The sequence below is a fragment of the Gambusia affinis genome, linkage group LG18 (genome assembly GCF_019740435.1).
Source record: "Gambusia affinis linkage group LG18, SWU_Gaff_1.0, whole genome shotgun sequence".
Classification (NCBI taxonomy): Eukaryota; Metazoa; Chordata; class Actinopteri; order Cyprinodontiformes; family Poeciliidae; genus Gambusia; species Gambusia affinis.
In genome coordinates, this window is record NC_057885.1 from 16,224,503 (window position 1) to 16,248,438 (window position 23,936).

Consider the following 23,936-nt stretch of genomic DNA (forward strand, 5'->3'; position numbering starts at 1 on the left):
CTTTGACATTTAAACATTTAGAATACAGTACTTTATTAGATACATTATTTGGTTTTTAATCATGGTAGAATTTTAATATAACTCCAAGGTGAAAGGGGATATGCAAGCTGACAAAATATTACTGAAATATTACAAACCACGGTCTAACATGTAAAGATATTGTGCTTTTCTTCCTGGTCTTCAATGACATCTCTCTCACCCTCCTGCTGGTTTTGTTATACTGTCTGCTATAGGCTAACATCCATCTTTATCATTCGTCTTCCTTCACAAAGACTGCTGACATAAAATTTTCTTAGTAAAGCTAAGCCTGGAATTCAGCATGGGCAGAAGTTGAATCATGTGGTATAAGTGAAAACCATTTGCATATATATGGTTTTACAACAGATGATGTAGCAAAATCAAATGTATAATCCGAGGTTTTTACCTACTCCTATAATCTGCCAATAGCTATTTCAGATACCCAGTTATAACACAGAATAATATACACCTCATTTTCTCCTTATTATGGTGCGTTATCAGAAAGGCATAAAACTTAGATTAGAAAAAATGACACAGCCAAGTGCAGCTGGCAGAGACACGCAGACTATTTTAGTGATTCTCAAATCAGCCGGTCTTTCTGAAAGAAAAAAAGATCAAGCATGAATCAAACAGAAGGTGACAGATTATTTTTCATGTAATTGGACAAATCTTAAAAGTGGCCATTCAAAAGCAGAAAACAGATACACTTACAACTTATTTAAATGTCTCCAGAGGCGGCTCTTACGTGTACATCTTTTCTGATGGGCACAATGCGTGGAAATACTTGAAAGCACAATGGTGTCGGCTCTTAATTTAAAATACAGTGATGCTAAGAAGAAAGTACACCTTCTTATAGTTGTTCAGTTTTATGCATTAAGATATTATGAGCATGATACCTTCCTTTCCCGGTTCTAAAATATTTTAACTGTAACTTCAGAGAAAATCACATAAAATTCTTAATTCTAGTTAGCATTTGTTAAAATAGTTAACTTTGAACAATTTGTGAAAGAACATCCCATGACTGAACCGCTTTTAGCATCTATACCCAGATCTTGTTCTTTACAACAGTCCTTCTGTTGATTGAGTTTTAGGTACAGCTCTCTTATGGACCCACCACAACATTTCATTCAAGTCGAGGTCTTGACTATTGAAGCACATGGATTATTTTCTTTTTCAGCCATTCTTTTGTGCACTTGCTGCTCTATCTGGGATCACTGTCCAGATTAGAACTCCATTATCTGCTCATCCTGTAATGTGTAATTGAGCTTCTATCTAGGTGTGTGTGTGTGTGTGTGTGTGTAAATAAACCTGCTGTGAAGCAAGATAACGTGCTTATTGTATCACATTGCATTATATTATATTATGTTGCGTTGGTATTGTACACTAAGGTACAAGAAATCCTGGGTGCGTAACTTTAAAAAAAAAAAAGGGGAAAACACTACTCTATTTAAAAATGTACATGAGGAACAAACTAGCAAAACATATTTAAAAAAATTAGATACTTAAATAAAGTTTCAACTGTAAAATAGAACACAAAAACCCAATGATCAACTAATCAATAACATCTGATTAATGCTCCTGGATGCTGCTTTGCCATTTGATTCCCGTGAGCGTTACCATTTCACTTCATCATTATTTTTATTTAATGTTGCGGTCGCATTTAGATAACTGCAGACTAGATGCCATGTTTTTAGAATGTTCCGATTTTTACATGTTGCATGTTAGGGTTAGGGTAAACATTCTAAATGTTCTTATAAACATGTTCTTGAAATCGATGCGTGTGGAATATTAAAATGGACCTTTTTGCCCTGTTGCCTATAAGCATAGCAGAACGTCTCTAAAGGAAGAATGTTTCTTTTTCTCCAGAGTTATGGAATTCCTTGTTCTCCCCATGCAGCTTTGCTGACCGCAGAGAATCCTTCATTTTCTCCAAGCTGTTTAGCACAATTGCTGCTAACAGGCCTCATTTGGAGAACTGTCTTTCACCAACGCTATTTATCTTGATGCAAACCCCTGCAGTCAGATGGGCGAGTCTTGTCGACTCATCCGTCACGTCTGCTGCCCTCCTGGTTTGATCGAATGTGTTCTCTGTGCACAATCGACACCCGTATGAAGCTTGGTCAACAGGCACTGAGCTGGATCCAGAAATTGTCTGGGTATTCCCCGCAGTAGCAGAGATGCTAGGAAAGATGGGGAATATGCTTCTCGTCGTGGCCAAGCTTACATATCTAATCGCGCCGGTTCTCATGAGGCCTGCTAAGAGTGTCGGGGCTGTAGGTTGTGCTAAAATACATCCCTGTGCATTTGAAAATAAAGAGTTTAGGGCGATTTTGATCTTCCACTGACAGCTCTGGTGATTTTTGTGTGTCACATTGCAATGAAATGTATCTTGAGAGGAAAAGAAAAGGAAGGATTGAATCAAGAATGTAGAGAGGCTTCTTCTTTAGCCTTATCTGTCACCATCAACCATAATCTTTCTCGAGCTGCAGATTAATTTAAAGATTACAAAGAACCACAAATGTGCTTTCGCCCTTTTTTTTTTTTCTTGTATCCTCTTAGTTCCTTCTTTAGCTTGTTCCCCTCTTCTGCCCAGTGACACTTAAAAGCTTCCCTATGAATCAAGTCAACAGCAAGAGATAATTCAGCTTGACAATGTAACAATTGTGCTGGCGTGATCTTTCTGTGGGGGCACCGCTACCATTCGCACGTATCTCAGGAGGGTGGCAGCAGCAGTAAAATTGCAGTGAGAATGAGCGTTAAGGACTGCTGCCAATGCAGAAGATTAGCTAGGAAATAAATAGCTTCAAATCAAACATTGTTTCCTTTTTCTTTGCTTTTTTTTTTCTCCAGACAGTAGTAGCTGCTCATTTTTGCACAGGTGCCTTTAGTCGTTGCGTGATTCATCTCCAACTGGCAGCAGGTTTTAAACATGCAGTCTACATGCCATCTCGCACCTACATAACCAATCTATCAAGCCTAACCCAGACATTGCGTGCATATACTCCCATATCACAGAGAAGGCCCGGGACGCAACTGTCATAGATGGCGTGATTGAATTGTTCCCTTGCACTGTCACCAAAGGGGCTATTACTTCAAATTAGCATACAAATTCAAACCAGGACAGATGGATTTGTCACATTCCAGCCGCCGTCTTCCTGGAAGATTGGCTGTGCTTGTGCTGCGCGATGGAGATAAGACACCTGTCGTGGTGCTGTTTGGGGGTGAAGGACCGGTGTGGGATGGGAGGAGGAGGAGGACAAGAAGGAGGAGGAGGGATGAGTGGGTGGATGGATTTCCTGAAATGCTGAGGTGTTTTGCAATAAACTTTCTCTACCCCACGGTCTCAAATGATGATGAGGCACCATCCAGGACTCTGTGGGTGGCAGGAGATTGAGCTGCAGCGAGCTGGTGATTCACGCTGTTTGGAATGACGCCGAACAATACCTGCCTTGCTTTTTTTCTTGTTTCTTTTTGTTTGTGTTTGCGACTTTCGGTGAGTTACAGCGCCTTGCAAGAGTATGGAAACCCCGTGCCACGTGTGTTTTTGGGACATCATGCGATGGGCCAAATCAACTAAAAGTATGCATCAACTAAAAGCGGTGCATACGGAAGAGGAATAGGGCCACCGAAAAAAATAAATAATCCTGACTTTAAAGTCAGAATTCTGAGATTAAAGTCAGAATTCTGAGATTAAAGTCAGAAAGTCAGAATTCTGAGAATAAAGTCAGAATTCTGAGATTAAAGTCAGAAAGTCAGAATTCTGAGATTAAAGTCAGAATTCTGAGATTAAAGTCAGAATTCTGAGAATAAAGTCAGAAAGTCAGAATTCTGAGAATAAAGTCAGAAAGTCAGAATTCTGAGAATAAAGTCAGAAAGTCAGAATTCTGAGAATAAAGTCAGAATTCTGAGAATAAAGTCAGAATTCTGAGATTAAAGTCAGAATTCTGAGACTAAAGTCAGAAAGTCAGAATTCTGAGACTAAAGTCAGAAAGTCAGAATTCTGACTTTAAGCTCAGAATTCTGACTTTAAGGTCAGAATAATTTTTTTTTTCCAGTGGCCCTCATCCTCTTCCGTAGGTGCATACTTTTGGACTTAAATGAAAAGTATACCGTTTTTGTTTGTACTTTGTTTTGCAAAGCTTTTATACTCAGCTCTTCTTACACATAAAGGATAAAGTTGTGGAGAAGCTTAAAGTAGACTTGGATAATAAAACAATATCCCAAGCTTTCAACATCTCGTCAATCATGTTTAATCCATTATTTGAGAATGGAAAAACTTTGGGACAACGGGAAACCAACCAACATCCACCTTAACTGACATACGAGGTAAGGAGAGGATCAATCAGAGAAACAACTAGAGACCTATAGTTACTCTGGCAGAGTGGCACTGAGCTCAGGAACGGAGGTTCTATCTTAGAGGTTGCAGAAAAACTTTACATTGTGGTGGCAGTTTGCCTTCTTGCAAGTTAATAAAAATCATTCAGCTAGTTCTAAACTGGGAAGAATACCTCATTCGAAGTCCAGACCTAAATTCAAATAAATCTGAGGCAACACTTCAATAACTACCTCACAGAAAAGTTGGTAAAATTGTACTATTTTGATGTCAAAAGCTGATAGTCACTCTCCAGAGTACTTACTGCTGAGATTGCTATGAAACATGATTCTCAAAGTATTAACCCACGGGGCTGAATAGAAGGTAGATACCTCCATCCCTAGAATAATTGTAGAAAATTTTGAAGAGCATGTTTCCTTCTCCTTTAGAAGTATGCTCTAATTCGTGTCTATCTGACATCAAATGTATTGAACCTTTAAAGGTCTGTTTTTTTTATATATATATATACTTTTGCAAGGCACTGACTGTGCTGTCAAAATTCAACATAAAAAACTGCCTCTAGTCTGCAGCTAGGACTGCGAGTATTGATGTAGCTGTAGGGTCAAATAAATTACATCCTTGGCCTTGAATAACCTCCACACTTTTAATAGCTTTGAAAAAATACATGCAAATACCATTTTATTAATATTAATTATCCAGTATTAATAGGTGTTGACAAGGATGTCTGAGTATACTCATTCATACAGACCATCATCGCTGCGCTCGCATCAGTCACTGGAGAAAATACAGCTTGGAGACATAATGATTTTCATTTGTAATTATGGCAGCGTGAATCAATCGGAAGTACCGAGCATGAAAAACTGTTCTTACCTCAGGATCAATCCCATATAATTTCCAGATCAGCTCAGTCTAATGGCTTTTCTATTGGCCTGATTAGTCAGACGGAGACTTTTTGTGTCGCTCTGTGTGTTCCCGAGCAAAAGGCCGACCACTCAGAAACTCGTTTCCCCAACAGTCAAAAACATTGGAGCACACGTGGTTATTTTCTGACGTGGCACATTACAGAATCTGCAGGCTTAATTTAAGAAACAGTCCCAATGCATGTCTGGTATCTCAGCCTGCCTACATCCAGACGCTACAGAGATGTTGTAAAAATGCTCACTTGTTCATTGCTGGCTCTATTTTTAGTTAATCAGTGAACAGTTGATGTAAAAACAAAAAAAAACAAAAAAAAAACAAACAAAAAGAGTGAAATATCACAGATCTATTACATTCTAACTGCATTTGCCTGTAGAATAAATTCAAAACAAAATATCTTTCAGATATTATTCTTTGGAATAAAGAACTTTAAACTACATTGCAGAAGACTATTACACTCCCAAGTCCAATTCTTCGTACTAAATTTCTTCAAATCTAGGGTTTGGAAAATGCTCCAATCAAACTCTATGCATCTTGTTAACCTTATTTATGAACAGTCAGAAAAGAAGAGCTTGGCAAAACCAATGTCTATAAGACTTCCTTGTTTAAATTCCTGATAAACTCAATAAAATAAATTATCTTCCTAAAGCTGTCAGAACGTTAAATTCTGACTAATTTATAGACCAGGGGTCCCCAAGTCCAGTCCTCAAGGGCTACCATCCTTCAACTTTTAGATGCATCTCTGTTGAAACACACCTGGCTCAAATAAACTGCTCATTATCAGCCTATTGCAGAGCTGATTGGATGCAGGTGAGGGAATTCAGACATTTTGGAGCAGAGATGCATCTAAAAGTTGCAGGATGGTAGTCCTTGAGGACTGGAGTTGGGGACCCCTGTTATAGACACATGAGTTTTTCTATTTGCTATAGAAGGCAACAAATATCCAACTTTCACTACCAACTACTATATATATATATATTTCTGAATAGAAAACAGAGGAAATTATGATTCTCTCAACCCCACGCCTTTACCTTCCACATCCAAGAGGCGCCGGCCCAAAGCAGCGCAGCCTGAACAGGATCTGGCACAGCAGGGATTTCCACACTGATCTTGTTCTGAAACATTTGTAATTAACATTCCTCCTCAACTCCAACTGTTTCTCGAGCTATCAATACCCCAGTAAGAAGATTTAATGTCCCTCAAGAGGCAGAAAAAATGGGCTGGATTTCACAGGTTGGGAAGTGAATGATCTGACTGAGCGAATGAGAAGTTCATGTGCAGATTATGCTTTAATTGTAATGATGACAGAAAGAAAGAGTTATTGCAAATGCATTTTTTATTAAACTGAACAGCTGACGGGAAATGAGATGAACATTACATCAAAATGCTGTTTAATTACATCTGATCAAAAGCCCCCTTTAATACTTTAATGCTCTTAAAGTAGCAATAAACAAAGGGATGCTGAAATTTACATCAAGTATCATGCATCAGACAGAATTTTTCATTTTCTGATAAGATATTTCTGAAGCTATTTAGCCTGTTTGCAATGATGCTTAGAAAAGGTCCAGTAAATATACCCCACAGTTCATGAATCACGAGAAAGCATTTGGTGCAGTGAAGGGGAAAAAAAACAGTCACACTGTGTCCTTCGTGGGAATTAAAAAGACAAAGAACACTGAAATGAGTTCATATTTACACTTTGTACTGCTGCAGCACTCGCAGGCCTTCTTAGAACTGAGTGTATTCCTTGGATGAGAGTTGTGCAATAATATGCTCCAACTGTCTTTTTGCTTCACACTGAGGGAAGTTACTCATCTCATAGTACTGCGGGGCAATTTTCACCAGCCTGGAAAAGAAGGTAAGTCAACAGTCACAAATTGTCTCCCATGTTTTCTTGTGGGGAAGAAAAAGAAAAAAAAAAAAAACAAGAAAAAATAAGTTTTTCCATATTCACGAGGCGACTGCTGGAGCAAGCACAACAAATTTGGAACATAATTGTACGAGGTCACACAGGGGGAACAGAAACAGCTAAAAGGATTGTTTCAGGTTAGCTGGTTGCTCAGAAAGACGCACCGGTGTGACTGGCATGTTAGTTTGAATCACATTTGTTGTCATCATATTTTTCAGTTGTTTTTTTTTTAATAAGATACATAGCACCTCACAAACTTATTCTTATCAATATTGTGAGATAGGATGAAAAGACAAAGCCACAACTTCATGCTTCAATTTACAAGCAAGAATTCAAGTCTATTTTTCATCTGGTGCTGTCAATAGATTAAAAATTTATTTTAATCACATTAATAACATTATAGCATTACAATTAATCACAATGAATGTAATATTTGACAAATGTTTAACTTTATTTCCTTTCATTTCATTATTTAGTTTCAGTCCATGGCATAAAGTATAAAAAGAAAACATTACAAGTTTGTGGTTGATAAATTACAGAATGAATGAATAAAATATTTCTAAAAGGAACTCTTAAATTCTAGAGTGATAGGCCTTAAAACATGTTGAAGCCAACTTCTACACAGAATAATACAATCTGATAAATGTATCAAAACTCAGCATGAACAGAGTAGAACACTGACATATTTACAAGCAATCTGAAACTCACCACTCCGGCTTGACGTCTGTGCACATACGGATGTAGTTTTTGGTGGTGAGGACGAACTCGTTATAGAGCACCCACTCAGGTTTGTGGTCCAGCACAGTGGAGGGGTGCAGCTGCACCACCTGGTTGTCCTTTGCCGTCAGGTAATGGCCGGTGCGCTCAAGGTGAGCAACCTATTTACAGAACAGACAATTATGACGGAAACATCTAAACAAATTGAAATACACTTTTTAAAATTTCTTTAATGTTGACCCACATGGTTGAAAAAAGTGCAAGTACTTGAAACCGATTTTTAAGCCCTCAAACGACTAGTCCCCCCCACCACCACTAACCCTGTAGTCACTTGGTCGAGGCTCTGCGCCGGTCGTGATTAAACAAGGCAATCAGTCTCAATAAAGGCCTTTCCAAACAAAGATGTGATAACCAAACACTGTGAACCCTTGAACATGAGCCGCAAATTTGTCTCCGAGATAAAGGTTAATGTTGACAAATATTTCAATATTAGAACCATAATTCAACTTGTCAGGTTGCTTGTTTCAGGTGGCCCTGAAAATGGCTTCTTGCAAAGCCACCATTTGTGTCCCTGAGTAAGAGACAAATTAATAGGATTTCTTGTTATGTGATTAAAACAAAAACAAAAACAGTAAATGTGTGTGTGTGTGTGCCTGTAGCTCCACGCTGTGTTTTCAGCGAGTGTTCTGCAAATATGAAAAACCTGTTTTTCGAAAGATCAACCTCAAAAAGGGTGAGCTTCAGGGAGCAAATTAATACTTTTAGCTTAAATATGAGAGTAGCTCCACCAGACTGATCGCTGACCTGCATGAAAAAGCCAGTGACCAGTGCTTGTCGGATGTTGAGATAATAGTCTCTGCTGTTGAAATCGGCGCTGTTTCTTGGCAGGTTGAAGCGATCCATGATCTTTGACAGCTGCTGCCGAACGTTGTCTGCTGACATCAGCGAGCGGTAGTTTACAAAGTTATCGTAGCACCACTGGGTGGACTCGTGGTCTGTGACAAAGTGACAGAGAGGGATTTAGCAGGCAAGTCTCAAATTTTAATATTACTGAGAACTTAATCTGCAGTTAATTTTAGTTGAATTATTTTGTATCTCTAACTTGCATGTTATTAAAGCCTCAAACTCTCATCAAAATGTGAATACTAGATGATATTTTTAAATCAAATGTCTGTCGACTGAAATACAGTTATCACTTGCTGTGGAAACATTTTGCAGGCAACATCTCCATTTTGATCATGTTTATCAAAATGGCCAATCACTGATACGGGCATTATCATCCATTTATTTAAAGATTCCGTCACCAACTAAAGGATCACAGTATGTTTTTACTCAAGTATGCACAGCTATTTTCACAAAATTAGAATATGCATCTGAATGAGTTTTGTTTGTCAGATCAAAGAAACTTTTGAAAGTGACAAGTATTAAGCATACTCTTCGTTTAGCCTACTCTTATGTGTTAAAATTGGCCTGATCTAAAATGTAATGTTTTCATTAGCAGTAAGTAGAAAATCATCACAATATACAGAAATAAAGTCTTAAAAACATCAGCTTGTATGTAATTAATCTATATAATATGATTTTTAAAGGTTTTTGTGGATTTATTCATTTCTAACTAGACAGGAAGAATTAGACAGGGAAGACAGAGAAGACACACAGTAAATGGCTCAGGAATCGAACAGTGGACAATGACATTGACCAACCACTGATCCACCTGGTAACCCTACAGTGTAACTTTGTGAACCTTTCAATAATATGATGAATCCACATGTAAACTAGTGTAACATAGAATAATAAGTATATAACTTACTCTGCTTAAAGGCGTGGTAAACGTTGAGTAACGTCATGTGGTCTCCGTCGATGTGGGCAAAGCACATCTTGGCATCATCAGCCACCTTTTTGGCCTCCGTGGGTCGAACGAAGCACTGTGGGACTAAACAAGGTTGGTATGGGCCCCCCAGCCGCCCACACGGATAAGTTAAGCAAATCCAACAGAGGGAAGAACAAGGCCTCAAACGAGGCACAGTGCATTGCCAAGAGTTTACGGGTGAAAAGGAGAGGAGGGTCTAAGAGAAGGAAGGATGATGGGATACTCCATCCTCCTCCACAGTAGCCTGGTTTTAGACGAGTTACAGCTAACATCTGACAACCAGTCCAAACAAGTGCACAATCTAACAGAACTGATTCAGTGAGGCTGTCTGGTTCTGCCCTTTACCCTCTGTCAATTTGCTCCTGGCCTGCTTAACATCGAACGTGCTTGATTGTGCCTTTAATGGATAAAAGCTGTGTTTATTGAGCCTCACGGTTGGTTGCTGTGGCGGCAGCGTTCTCAGGTGAGCTTCTGCTGCTTGCTTTAATGAACTCAGCAAAAACCTTCCATCCTGAAACAGCTGCTTTAAGTGCACACCACGTCCAAGCAGCTAGTTAAATCCATTTCCCCGCTCTCAAAGACCCTCACACTCCCTTCAAAGGCGTCAAGATTCATCTCAATGAGCAGCATTCTGCTTTGGCAAGCCCGAAGTGCAATTACTGCCGTAGCGTGCTAGTGCTGCTCCAGCTACACCTATACATTTTGTACAGACATTTATTTCCCCTCCCCCCACCATCCTTATTCCCCGCAAACAGCTGACACTACTGACTTTTTACTCCACTTGCCTTGTAGTAAAGTTCTGAAGGCACACATGACATGTATTCTAAGTGGCCTTAAACAACTAGAAAGTGGAGTTGAAACAATCAAAATTTTGTGTTCATTTTTGGGTTTTTGGAAAGCTTTGACCAAAAAACGCCAAATTTTGTGAGCTTCTTTTTAAGAACTACAATATAAGGTGGGCATAATAATTTGAATTAATTTGCTTCTAACTTAAAAAGTCCAATAATATATCTAATTTTTTTTTTTTACTTTTATAGGCAAGGTAAACGATAGCTGGTGACCAGTTCCAGTCTTGGTATAAATGTTTATTACTCTTTGGGAATCTGGACCTGAAAGCAGCCCTGTACATGTCCTTTGAGCTCTCTGGTCAGTCCAGCCTCACACAACGGGCCAGCTCTGAGCATTACCTGACAGCATGGCGGTGATGGAGAGGATCTCATTGGAACAGTTGAATTCACAGCTGGCGATGACCATCTTGGCGAGCTGTGGGTCCAGGGGGAACTCCGCCATCATGGAGCCCAGCTCGGTCAGGTCACCGTTGTCGTTGAGCGCTGCCAGGCAGTTCAGCAGCTCTAGCGCTCGCATCAGGGTCTCCGGGGCTGGGAAGGACAGAGTGGGAGCGACGGGCTGTTAAAGTGCTCCAACCCCACAGGTGGAAAGCACACAGGTGGCAGATGCAGGCAATTTGCAAAACTGTCACTCTTTCATAGCAGCGTTACTTGAAGAGTACAATTTGAGTTGACTTTCAAACAAAAATATGTCAGATATTATTAAAACTATCATTAGGACAAGCACCGACTGTCCTTTTTGCCAACATATAGAAGCTAAAATAAGAGTATTTCTTTCTAAATGTTACGCCAAATGATATGATATGTATTTGTTTTATCTAGGGTTAACTATAACAACTGTTATATACACAAATATATATGCATGGTTGTCAGTCCAATTAAACAAAAAAAAAGTAAGCTTTATTTAATGCTACATCTGGATGGCGTTATTATTGCCACTCAGAAAACCCCTTCTCCCAACTGTTTTGTCTGTATATAAGCTAGGTTATAGCTTGTGTTTTTTAGATTACTTTATTAGTCCCGATTATGTAGTTCATAAAGTGAGTCAGTTAATAAAGTTTCAATGTTTTTATTTTACTTTTAAATCAAAAGATGCATCTGTCAGTGTCTCGAGAAGCAGAGTGCCTTTTTTGAAGAAATAAACCTGGCCCTCAAAGGACTTGGAGCAGAGAAAACACTTCCATCACCTGTTGTACTTTGAGCTCTAATAGAAGACAAATGCCTTTTAAGAAACGAAACAAACGCTAAAATGGAAGCAGTTGGCAGATTAGGCAGCCAGATGCATGAGTTGAATCAGAATGAGTTGGCTCCTGTTATGTGATGGCCAGAGTTACGTTTGACAGCGGCGTTGCAGAGAAGCAATCATGGCAGAGCTCATTTTTCATCCTACACTCTGGCAATCCCAAACAACTAATGTAATTACAGGGGAACTTTCTACTTAATGCTTAAACACAAAAGGCTTCCACCGTTTGGTTAAAAGATTTTTCCTCCAGATGCAATTATTGACCTTTGGCTTCTCGGAGCTGACGCCTAATGACCAGTTGCATGTTAACTGAAAATTAGCTTCAAACACCGACGCTGGTGTTTGCTCACTTTCATTTCTCTCAAGTGCTTCTAAAAAAAATTCAATTTCAAACAGCAGGGAGGTGGTTTTTTATGATTAACAAATATTGATTTAGTCTATCAAAGCTACTTTTTACTTTTTTTTTTTTTTCCTCCTCCACACGGTGAATGTCGGCCAGATTACTTACCATTCTGATGGCTTGTGTTGGGCTGAACAAAAGGTGAAAATCCGATTTCCAAGTACAGCTAGCAAGATGAACCAGCGTGGAAATTCAATCTAAATGTAACGCAACTCATCAGAAAACAAACATCGACTGGCTCGACACACAAGAATCCGATGTATTAACCCGGGTTAAAATCAATGAGGCAAAAGGCCAAAGGTACACTGAACCACATCGGTTTTGAAAGGCGCATTTTGGAAATGTCACCAGGAAAATGAATTTGGCAGAGCAAAGTGCTGGGAGAACAAAGAACAGAATTGTTTTTGAAATAAAAGCCTATCATAAGAAACAGAGGTGACAACACGGCAAACATATGGAAGACAATGCTCTGCTCATATGAGACCAAAACTGAAAGTTTTGGCGTATTAGCAAAAATCCTAACGTGCAAAGAACATGTGTACAGTAGTGGTGGCCATTTATTGCATCACTTATTGTGAAAATTTTCTTATCATGATAGTAATTTTGATTTATCATTGGCTTGATCAATTTTAATTAATGATGTTAAATAAAACATAGAACTGGTAGTAACACCGAAAATGTGATTTTTTTTTTTTTTTTTTACAACTTTCCCCACTCTTTGTTCCATGAGAGTGTCAATAGATGTGAGCAATTTTGAAAATATGATTAAATGCAGTTACTGTGTTCAGATTAATGAGACAAATCACACTTCTTCAAGTAAGTGGCATCCTGAAGAAACCTACAGAAAATGGGCTTCTTCAGGAAATGGGTTTGGGGTTTTTTATGTTTTATGGTGCTTTGGATACTGTGCTATGAGTGCCATGCAGTCATAGCCATACGGTTACCTAAAGAAATAATAGCATTTCAATTTTTAGAGTTATCACAATCGTCCCACAAAATATTGTAATAAACTTCTAAGTCCATGTTGCCCACCTGTAGTGTACAGTATATGAAAAAGAAGCCGAATTTGTTCAATTTTAAAATGCCACCAGAAATTCTGCCTGATCAAGTCATGGATTCTTTTGATTGACACCGTTATTTTATTTACCAACTCAAACTTGAGCTATACCGTAACCATGAGAAATTCATATGTTGCTCCAGCTTTGAAGGAATTTTCTTCCCGTTGAAAGAAAAACAAAATAAACCAGTGGTTTTTCTGTCTTAAATGATAAAACCACCAAAACTCAAATTCAGCAATTACTTTTCAAAAACATACCAAAATTATTAATAAAAACAGTTACAGACGAAAAAAAAAGCCCCATCTCTAAAGGTTTATGCAGTATATTTATCAATTCCTTCAGGCAATATTGGCCATTTTCCCAGCGAGAGACCTTCAGCACAGCATATAAAAAGTGATCCACTGTAAATACATGTTATAAGACCTGTCTAGTAACTCTCAGACTTAAATCAGACTTCATTTGCTGCACCCAAGTAGCTCCTGCTACCAGCCCGTGCAGGAGCTACATCAGGAGAAACCTTCTGCCCTGAGTGGATCAAATAAATAAAAAGGTAATCCTCCACCCTTTTCCTTCACCCCACTGTTCCCAGTTAAGACTCTGCCGACAAGGCCAATCCCATATGTTGATGTATACCTGCGCGTTTTTGTGAGGAATGTGAGCGTAGTGTTGGAGGTCAGTCACGTTTCACTGAAGGAATATAAAGGGAAGGCAATTGCTAAGGTGATAGTGCTGCTATTGATGTAACCAATTTCATTCTCCAAATGGCGTTTGCCACAGTGGACGGGGAGAGATGGGTTTAATCTCAGAGGTGAGATGAAAACTATATTATGGTGAGAAAAGGGAGGAGGGAGAGAGTGAGGTTAGGGGTAGGAAGAGGTGGGCGGTTTCTTCAGGAGGATCTCAAAATACATACATTAGAAAATACAATAACCTGATACCTCAATTAGACACAAACTGTTTAAGATACACTCCAGATGTCTTTCTTGGTTTATTAAAGAATGCAATAAAGTGCAAAGGAAAGATGTTCAGCTAATGATAATGTTCAGAGAAGCAGCATGGAGGAGTCATCAAAGTAGCTGATGTCTATGTTGCTCTGACAAAAGTGCTGACAGTGATTTCTAAAGAGATGTAACTAAAACTACGACTTGAAAAGTTGCTAAATGCTTTTAGATGAACTTTGCCAAAGCTAAAACATGACCACGACCGTCACAGTTGGACTGTCTTTGTGGAGACCTATTCCATCTCTTTGGTTCTGGTTTATCTTTTAGTTGGCAGAATAAATCTAAAACTGTGACTAAAAAGCTCGGAAGAAGAAAGTGTTTATCTGATGTCCTCAGTATTATACAAAAATTGCTTGAATCTAATGAAAAACTGCAGCATGCTGATTGCTCCTCTGTGAGTGTTCAAGCTATCAAGCTATCTTACACCTTTGCCATTGCGCCACATCACGCTACAAACTTTAATGTATTTTATCAGGATTGAATGTGAGATATTAGAACAAAGTTGTGTAAAACTACAAAGTATTAGGAGCAGGATGCATGGCTTAAAAAAAAAATACAGATTTTTATTCATCTGAAAAGTGTGGTATGTAATTGCATCCTTCTCTACCTCTTTGTTCCAGCTTAATCAAATCGGATGGATAATATCTGGAGGGCAATGTTAAAGTCTTTCCGCAGATTCTTAAATTTAGCTTAATCTGTCTTCACTCGAACTCTGATCGTCTTTCCTGTTCCTAGGGATTCAACTCAATTATGCCCCATTTCCAAAATAAATAAATAATAAAGGAGTATTTTTTAAAGAAATTTGTTGAGGCAACTCTTGCTTAAAAATCTCTGTCATCTTTAAACTAACCTGGAGGGTCCATGAAGTCAAAGTGCACAAGATCATCAATGCCCAGTTTCTTCAGCTGCAGCACCACGGAGCTGAGATTAGACCTCAGGATCTCTGGATATGTGTTGTCCTGTGCCATTTAGAAAGGAAGCCCAAGGAACAATTTAAAGTGAATCAGACACGGTGATTATTATCTACTCATGAATCAGTCATATGTCAGCTTAAACAGAAACAGGGAGTGTAGGGCATCTGAAGGGCTATTTAAAAAATAAACATTTCCATGCCACTAAGAGTGATGGGATAGAATTACCCGGAGGAAAGTGGAAAACTAGGTTTTAAAAGTTCATTTGTCACTGTGGCCATGTTGTTAAAACATCTTAAGAAGGTGATTTAGAATCAGGATCCTAAAATCCAAGAGTCGTGAGAGCAAATTCTCTACAGCTATAAGGTCGCTCTGGGGAATACAAGATGCTCGAGGCACTGCAGAATGGCACATATTAGAAGTCGTCTTGAGTTTATATTTCATATAATTTCTGTCATCTTAAAGCCACAGCGCTTTTCACCTGCATTTCTGTCCTGTAAGCTTTCTCTGTGTACAAGCGGAAACATTTTCCTGGGCGCGTTCGTCCAGCGCGACCCGCTCTCTGCTGAGCCGAGGCCTTGCTGATGGCTGAGACCAAAAGGGATTCCACTCTGATGCGTGGGTTGTACACCTGAGAGGAACAGAGAGCAAAGGCATCAAAGGAAATGATCTAACAGAAAAAAAAAACAGAAATGCTTTAACTGGGGTAGTGCCTTTTTTTTCTTTTTTAAAGAAAAAATTAAGAAAGTAACATCTAGCGCATCTACAAGATGATGACAAAAAGCTGCAGAGTGACACATACGCCCAATTCACCACGGTGAATATATAATCTTGTTTTGTGCCGAGTGTATGACTTGGCTTCAGGCTGGTGAAATGTCAGGGGAATAAATAACAGGCTTTTCCATCTTTGCTGCTGTCAGTTGTGCACTGCTGTGTTTATCTGAGGATTCTCAGGCAACAGACGCAGATGATCGCAGCAGATAAGGAGTTGTGGGAGGGAAAGGGGAAGCTAACCTTTTGCTTGGCAAATCCGGGATCAATTACAAACACCACTCCGTCGATGGTCAGGGACGTCTCGGCAATGTTTGTTGACACAACGACCTGTGAACATGAGGACACATGATTTAAATGATCCACCCAAGGCATCTGGAAAGACTGATGGGATCTCAGAAGTTGGATCTGGCTCGACTGAAATCAGGTTCATGTGTGTTCCAATCAGCCGAACAGCACAGTGCTTTGCTTTCAGCTGGTCATGGAATATTAAGATGTCATTGTAATCCACAAACATTCCCTGATTTTATAAAAACTGTAACCAAAGACAGCATGACAAAGCACCGCAATGTTTTGACTGATTTGGTACTCAAGCCTTTGTTAAAGAATAATTAGAACTCATTGAAAATGCGAACATTTTGTCACGTCATATCTGTGTTTTTTGATTGAAGATGGTAAATCAACACAAAAACTGAGTTAAAATAATTTTTTTTACTATTTTTTTTTCACAGATTCTCAACTAGAACTAGATCTGCATCTTGACTAACACATGAATATGCTCTGAGACGTGCTGGAAGATAAACCTCCATCCAAGTCTCAAATCTTTTGCAATCTTATTGGGGTTTCTTCCTAGACTGCCAAGTATTTAGCTCCATCCATCTTTTCATCAAGCCACACCAGCTCTACTGAAGAAAAACAGACCCTCAGCATCGTTCCCCTTACAGTACTTCCTTCTGTTTACCATCACATAAAATGATAATAAAATACACTCTAGTTTTAAATAACAGGAAAGATGCAAAAAAAGATTTTAGGTCTATAAACTCTTCTTGCAAGTCAATTCTTTAGGCGCACAGAAAATAATTCATTTTTTCTAAAATGCAGAACCAAACAATTTTCTTTTTCTTTTATCATACCTCTTTTCTCCCCACAGTGAGGACTTGTGTGAAGCAAGAATTTCTTTCTTGATATCTGAAGCACTGCTATCTAGGGATGCACCAACTGTGCCTACCTCACTGTTCATGACTTGCTCTTGATTTCTGCTGTGCAATATTGGCACCAACAGCTTTACTTTGAATACAAGCTGAGGCAAATCTTTGCTATGAACTTAGTTTGTACATTTTTTTGAATAATTTTTTGAAACCAAGTAAGTCTTTGTGTTCAACTCTGTAATTTTCCATAATGAAATTAGCAAAGTTCACTATAGGGCTGCACGATGTTAGGAAAACCTGCGATGTGATAATTTTGGCAAAGGGTGCAATGATGACATGACATGCCATAATTCCACTTCTTTTGTGGCAATAGCAAACATAGATCACAGGTAGTAAGTCATCTCTTCAGCTATCAAAAAATAAATAAATTCAATATTTCTACCTCAAAAAGGCTTTAAAGTTTAAAAGTTGTAAACCTGGACTCATCAGGCCACATGACCTTCTTCCATGAGTCTAATCTTTATGTTCCCTTACAAATTGAAACCTTTAGCCACTAAACAGTGGATTTCTTTCGGGTACACAGCTGTTCAGTTCCAATCACTCGAGGTCCCTTCACATAGTGGTGTGAAAATTTCCTGACTTTCATGACTGCACATAGCCCTGAGTTACGTTGTTGTTTTCCTTCAATCTGATGTCACCAAACGTTTAAGTGATCACCGATCACAGTGATTCAGGGTTTTATTTCCGACTGCATTTCTTCCTGAAAGACAATTGTTCCCCACTATCCTCCCAGTTGTTAATGCGCTGGCGAGTTCTCAAACCAACTTTAGTGGTTTCTGCATTGTTTTCTCTACTTGACGCCAATGAATTGATCCTCCTTAAACGCATCAACATCTTTTCAAAGACCAAAGGATGCGTCTTTCAACATGGTTGCTGAGAAATAAGAAGCTAATCAAGAGCTGAGGTTAAATAACTTTGATAATTAAGCTCCAGCCTTAAATACAGAACCTGTAAAAATCCAACAGAAGGTAGTGAGAAGCAAGGATGAATGCTGTAAAGAAGATCAATACAAAGACACAGATAGATCCTTTCATATCTCATCGCAAGTTCGCCTTGCCATATTTACTCAAATCCAGGGTTTGCAAATAATGTTTAATCTTTTTAAGTGTTGAAGTTGTCATTAATTTATGGCAGGTGTTTCCATCGAGGTTACTGTTCAGATGGATGGATGGATGGATGGATGAAGGGGTTCTGGACTCATCAGTATACATTACTAGTTATTTCATCATTTAGCTTGTTGTCAAGGAATGCCATAATCCTAACTAACATCTAAAATCTTACAGCTGCATTTGATAATGTAGTACTAAAAATAAATAAGACAGAGCTGCTTCAATATGCTTTCTTCCTTTAAAAAACATAACCCAGACAGGGTGTTTTGCTGCTTTAATGTTAAGAAGAAACCACAACTGTGGTAAACGGTGGCATGTTGGATGTTTTGCTGTGAAGGAAATGTGCTCAGTCAATACCTTTTTACTGCTGTGTATTTGTTCTGAGAAGGAGAAAGCTGCTGGGGTTCCAAGAACATGACCAGTGGGAAAATTGTGAACCAGTTCCATGTAGCAGTTTCAAATCTACAATCGTCCCTTATAGCAAAGATGTGCATGGGAAATGACAGTTGAATCAAAGCAAAATTATCCAATGAGTCACATCACCCGGAGTCTGTTAGCTGTTGGGATGCATGCAAACAGGGGGTAGAGGGAGAAGGGAAGGAAGATGAGACAGTTTCTGCTGCTCTCACGCAAACTTTGATGCTGCTGGGGAATCTTTTCCATAAATAACCCTGGAGACGGTCTGGGTTAAGAAACTCGATTAAATCTTCAATTTTTACAAGACGCTCTGACATCAGTGGCAGTGCTTATTAAAAACAATGTTGCCGATTTAGTCTTTTAACATACACCAAAACGTAAACAAACCACAAAATTACCTGAGTGGCCGTTTGACGGTTTCCGTCCACTTTCTCGGTAGTCCTCATCATAAAATGGCAAGCACAGAACCAAACATCAAATGTAGTCTTTGCTGATACACGTCCACAGAACCAATTTTGCACACTTGACACACTTCCTTTGTAGCCGTGCCTCTTCAGCTGTCTTCAAGCCGAGAGCCTTGGAGACTTTTAAATCCCACCTTTTAAGTGAGGATTTCTCTGCAGCCTGAGAATGCCTGACTGTTTAGTTATTAATGCCAGAGACAGCCTTTTCCCCCCTATCATTCTGCCTCTGACCTCGAGTAATTCACCTGTCGAATGGCACATTCCCCCTTAGTATTCAAGGCAAAAAATGAAGAGATGGAAATAAACGCTGGGTAGAAACTTATAAAAATTGGCTGTTATATGCATAATTCTTGGCTGTCAAGATGTGAACGCATCCCCTGACAAATTATCACATTTAATAACTATAAATCATAAAAGCTATCTACTAAATAATACATCAGCTGCTCAGTTCAAAGATAGATCATTTACTTTGGTCTAGTTTTATGGCTTCAGTGGAACCATTTTCCTTTTTCCAAGTGACTCGCAGAAACACAATGTTGAAGCAAGGAATGGGCCGATTTCCATTTTAAAGTTATTCCAAGGTTTCAAAATCACTTGAATTGTAAGTTTTACCGTTGCTATGGCTTAAAGTCCTTCTAATGAGACATCAGAAAAAGTGTCTAAAAGAAGATTTCTACGAATCTGCTTTTTAGAAATATTTCCAGTTATGTAAAACATAGACATTATATAAACAAACAAACAAACAAACAAAAACCGCATTGTTTTAGGTTAGGTAACACTGTTTAAAAACTACAGTGGCAAAATCTGAACAACATGTCTGTTAAGCAACTGACTGCAGGCTGGTTACCTCAGCACTTATTGACCAGCTAATATTGCCTTGTCATAACTGTCTTCGTATGTAAAGGGGTTTATTTATTATTTATTACTTCTTTTTTTGCTGAGGTCTACGAGTTTAATAAGAACAATGAACAGTATTTAGAAAATGTTTTTTGATCTTTACTTATACAGACTGCCTCACTGAAATCCAAGATCTCATTTACAAAAGAGACCAGTTTTGATTTTTGTTTGAAAAATCCTTAAAAGACAGTATAAATAAAATTATTATTATTACCACCAAAGGACCTGATGTCGTTTTCTAAAGCTGCATAGTAATACTGGCCTCACCCTCCCCCACCTGTTGCTTCACAGACCCAGTCAGCTGGGTGAAAAATGGGTATTATGTTTTACTTATTCTTACAAAAAAGGTTAAATCAACTGTTTGGAAGTATTTTAAAACAAACAAGATAAGGCTGTGTTATTGTTTCTTCCCTTTGTACTCAGAAGTCAGATTGCTCAAGTTCTCAGTCTCGAATTAATCAAGGTCGTCCCTGTGAGGTCACCAGGAAGCCTTGAATTCTCTCTCCAATACGGCAGTTGCAGGTATAAACCAATAATTAACACCTCCGACAGTTTGAATCTCATTAAGCTTCAGGCACTCGCATAGCTGTCCAATATTTATTTAATAGCATGTTCCCTGAGTGTTTGATCATCAAAAATTAAAACAAATTAGCAAATCCCAAAGGAACTGAAGTCTCCTTGCAAACAGAACTCGCTCTATTTGGGTGTGAAGTCAGTCCCAGTTTTAAAGTTTGACTTTAAAGACAAACTACACGGACAAATAAAATTGCAGTTGTCTAGCTGGGTCAGGCAACAGGTTTTTGTTTTAAATCTTCGTTTTTAGCTTTTGATTACACGAAACTTAAGTTGTCACACTGTGAGCATGTCACACCAACCACTGCCTACTTCAAACAAACCTTACTGTTACATCTTTATCCAGTTTTGCGCCATGTATCAGGCTCTGAATGTGCTTCATAGATGAACTCATTTTGCTTTACTGTAACAGGAGTCCTGTGAAGGATGCTCCGTGCCGGCACCCATCACCCTTCTAAGGAATCAAAGAGCTAGGAATGCTTCAACGTCTGTCTACAAAAAAAAATATGGACTAGCGGAGGCTGCCTCTGTCTGGAGTATTGGGTCACAGTGGGTGCTCCAGCAGATGCCGCGCATGACACCCTCTCACATTTCATGATCGTATGGGTGGCCTCATTGACTGCATTGATTCTGAAGGATTATCCGGGCTGGGGCCATTACACTGAACGCAGGCTGGCTCCTTCCAGTCTGTTGCTGCACTGGATAATCCGGGCTTCTTCATCAGTAATATCATTAGAGCATCATCTCTGCATGTTATTTCTGGGTTATTACCTGCAGGAGAGCATGCTCTATAGCTAAAATGGGCCATTTTTCACGTTCCCTGCTGGGAAGCACAGCCGTGTTGACAAATAAAGCCTTCCACCGACGAAGGGAGAACACCGTGATGCGCTCACATTTGAAGCCCAATGAAACGGATACATGGCAGCATCTTAAATAACATCAGGCAGAGGGCTTAAAAGATGTCATTGATGAGACAAAAATCCTAAAACCAACTACAGCCCTTTTATTAGAGAATATATTTAACATTTTGGAGCGCTAAGTGAGACTACGGCTGCTGTTAGTGATTAGTCAACTCCTGCCTTGCTTTAAGATGATTAAACTGTTCAAAAATGGAAGACGAGTAGCTTTCCAAGAGAAATGGAGCAATGACGAGCCGGTGCTTTATGTTAATTGAGGGGTGCCTAATGCAGTCGTTAGCATGCGTAGCAGCAGATGCGGCGAACCTTAATTCTTTTTCACTACTTCCTCTTGGGCTGGCTTGGATGACATCTCTACATTTTTCACTTGATGAGTTGCTCAGTCAGTCACTGAAGAGAAGCACATTTACTTCAAGGACGGCAACTTTAGATGCCACCTCGCCAATTCAACGAGACCCTGACAAATTGAGGCTAGGGGGGAAAAAAAAGAGACAAACTGTACCCTTCTGAAGTTTAAACTGGGTACTGGGCATAAACTTCAGACTCCTTGACTTTATTTACTGTATTTCAGTTCATCCTCATACAAACATTTGTGGTTCATAGCGAAGTGGAATGATATTTAACATAAAGTTAAATATTTTAACATCTTAAGTGCTGTTAAAAAGACTCACATCCACTAAACAATCATATCTCCTTTAGGAATATTGATCTAGATATACATACCAAGCAACTCTCTCCAGCTCATGTTGGGGGATGCTAAAGTGAGGCATGTTTGTGTAGAATGTTAATGTGTAGAACTAAGTGTTCAATGCAGCGTGTTGTACCTCAAATTCAAAAGTAAAAAAGTGAGAGGACTCCCACCTCTCTCTAAACTCCGCTGTTTGGGAGAATTAAGGTTTCTGATGGAGCTACATTGGAAAAAGAAAGGTGAACTAAACCAAAACTTGTCAACATAACATTTTAAAGGAACAGAGTATGCAGCTCTCTCTGTATAACTGAATTACTCATCTGAAACAATGTCAAGCTGAATATAAACATCCATGATACTGAACAAAAACCTGCTGAAGTTCAAATCCAGCTCCATGCCACGTTCAACCAGTCCAAAACACTGTACGGCATGAAATGTGACAAGTCCATCTGAGTAGAGAGAATTTCCCATCAGATGCAATTTTAAGATGCATTCAAGTACATCTTGTACACTGGATTGTCTAAATCATCAGATCAACTCAAATGTGATTTAAATATTTTTCTTATTCTCAAATTTCTTGCAAAGTCTTTTTGAAAATCTTCTTAGACAACATTTGCATCTCTTGGCATTAGTGGTTTTTATTAAACAGTAATCAGACAAGAAAAAGGGAAAAATATGCAGCAAATGGCCCAACACTGGGTTTTGAACCAAGTTGAGGGCGTCAGCATCTGAATATGGTGCTTTCACTCCACCATTTGAACCACACAGCGCCCAGCATTTGCTGACTGTACCATCCACCATGCCTGCTTAGCCCTTATTTTAAACAAAAAGTCAAACTACAGTCTAGTATTGTGCTTCAGTGTGTATTGGCACATTCCCCCTTAGTAAGTTTCTTTTCAAACAGATTTGAACAAACCACTAATGTACCAAGCCATGACTTTAACCAAAGTACATAGATACCAAGGTTTTTGCCTACTTTTTGTGTATGCCTATTATCTCCTATCTATTCGTCCAATCCTCACCCCAAAGAAAAATGGGGTGAGGATTTACAATCCACCCAGTTAACTCCTTTTAATGCAATTGGCTTTTTAAAGTCGCCTAATTAAAGACAGTTGAGCTGTGTGTGACCTAATCTCAGTATAAATCCTGATCTTATTTGAGGCCCCTCAGAGGTTTGTTAGAGAACATCAGTGAATGAACAGCATCACAAAAATACAGCAGACAGTCAGAGAGAAATTTAAGAAGAGGTTTAAAGAAGAGCTTAGGTAATAAATCAACAGCACCAACTTTGAATGTCTCACAAGCACATTTCAGACCATCATAGTTTGAACTGTGCTCAATAATTATCAAAACGTCACAAAAAAAAAAACATTGCAGAATTTTCTAGAAAAATATAAAGAAGAAAGCAATTGTTGACAGAAAGCCAGAAGACATCCATAAGAAGAAGTTGCTCTGGTTAGATCAGTGAGTAGAAAACTTAGACTACATATCTAAATAAAAATACCATGCCAAAAGAGAAATGATGGTGGTATAATCAAGCTATGGGTCAGAGGAATTTCTTAAGAGTTGATTGGAAGATGGATGAAGCAAAACATCCATCTTTAGCTTCATCCATCTAAAGCCCTCAAATCTCAAAAGAAAACTTGTTGGATTTTTCATGGACGCT

At 38.9% G+C, this 23,936-nt stretch overlaps 1 protein-coding gene across 1 annotated transcript in view; it reads right to left on the reverse strand.

Annotated features, from left to right (window-relative positions):
• Window positions 1–6,581: 6,581 nt before the first annotated feature.
• Window positions 6,582–23,936, reverse strand: part of dhx15 (DEAH (Asp-Glu-Ala-His) box helicase 15) — a 32,543-nt gene continuing 15,188 nt past the window's right edge. Inside the window, exons 7-14 of the mRNA XM_044097370.1 lie at window positions 16,241–16,327; window positions 15,708–15,857; window positions 15,166–15,274; window positions 10,953–11,144; window positions 9,706–9,828; window positions 8,700–8,890; window positions 7,887–8,056; window positions 6,582–7,115 (exon numbers count right to left, since the gene is read on the reverse strand). Coding sequence (XP_043953305.1) covers window positions 6,998–7,115; window positions 7,887–8,056; window positions 8,700–8,890; window positions 9,706–9,828; window positions 10,953–11,144; window positions 15,166–15,274; window positions 15,708–15,857; window positions 16,241–16,327 — 1,140 coding nt within the window. The 3' untranslated portion in view covers window positions 6,582–6,997. The remainder of the gene's footprint in view (window positions 7,116–7,886; window positions 8,057–8,699; window positions 8,891–9,705; window positions 9,829–10,952; window positions 11,145–15,165; window positions 15,275–15,707; window positions 15,858–16,240; window positions 16,328–23,936) is intronic.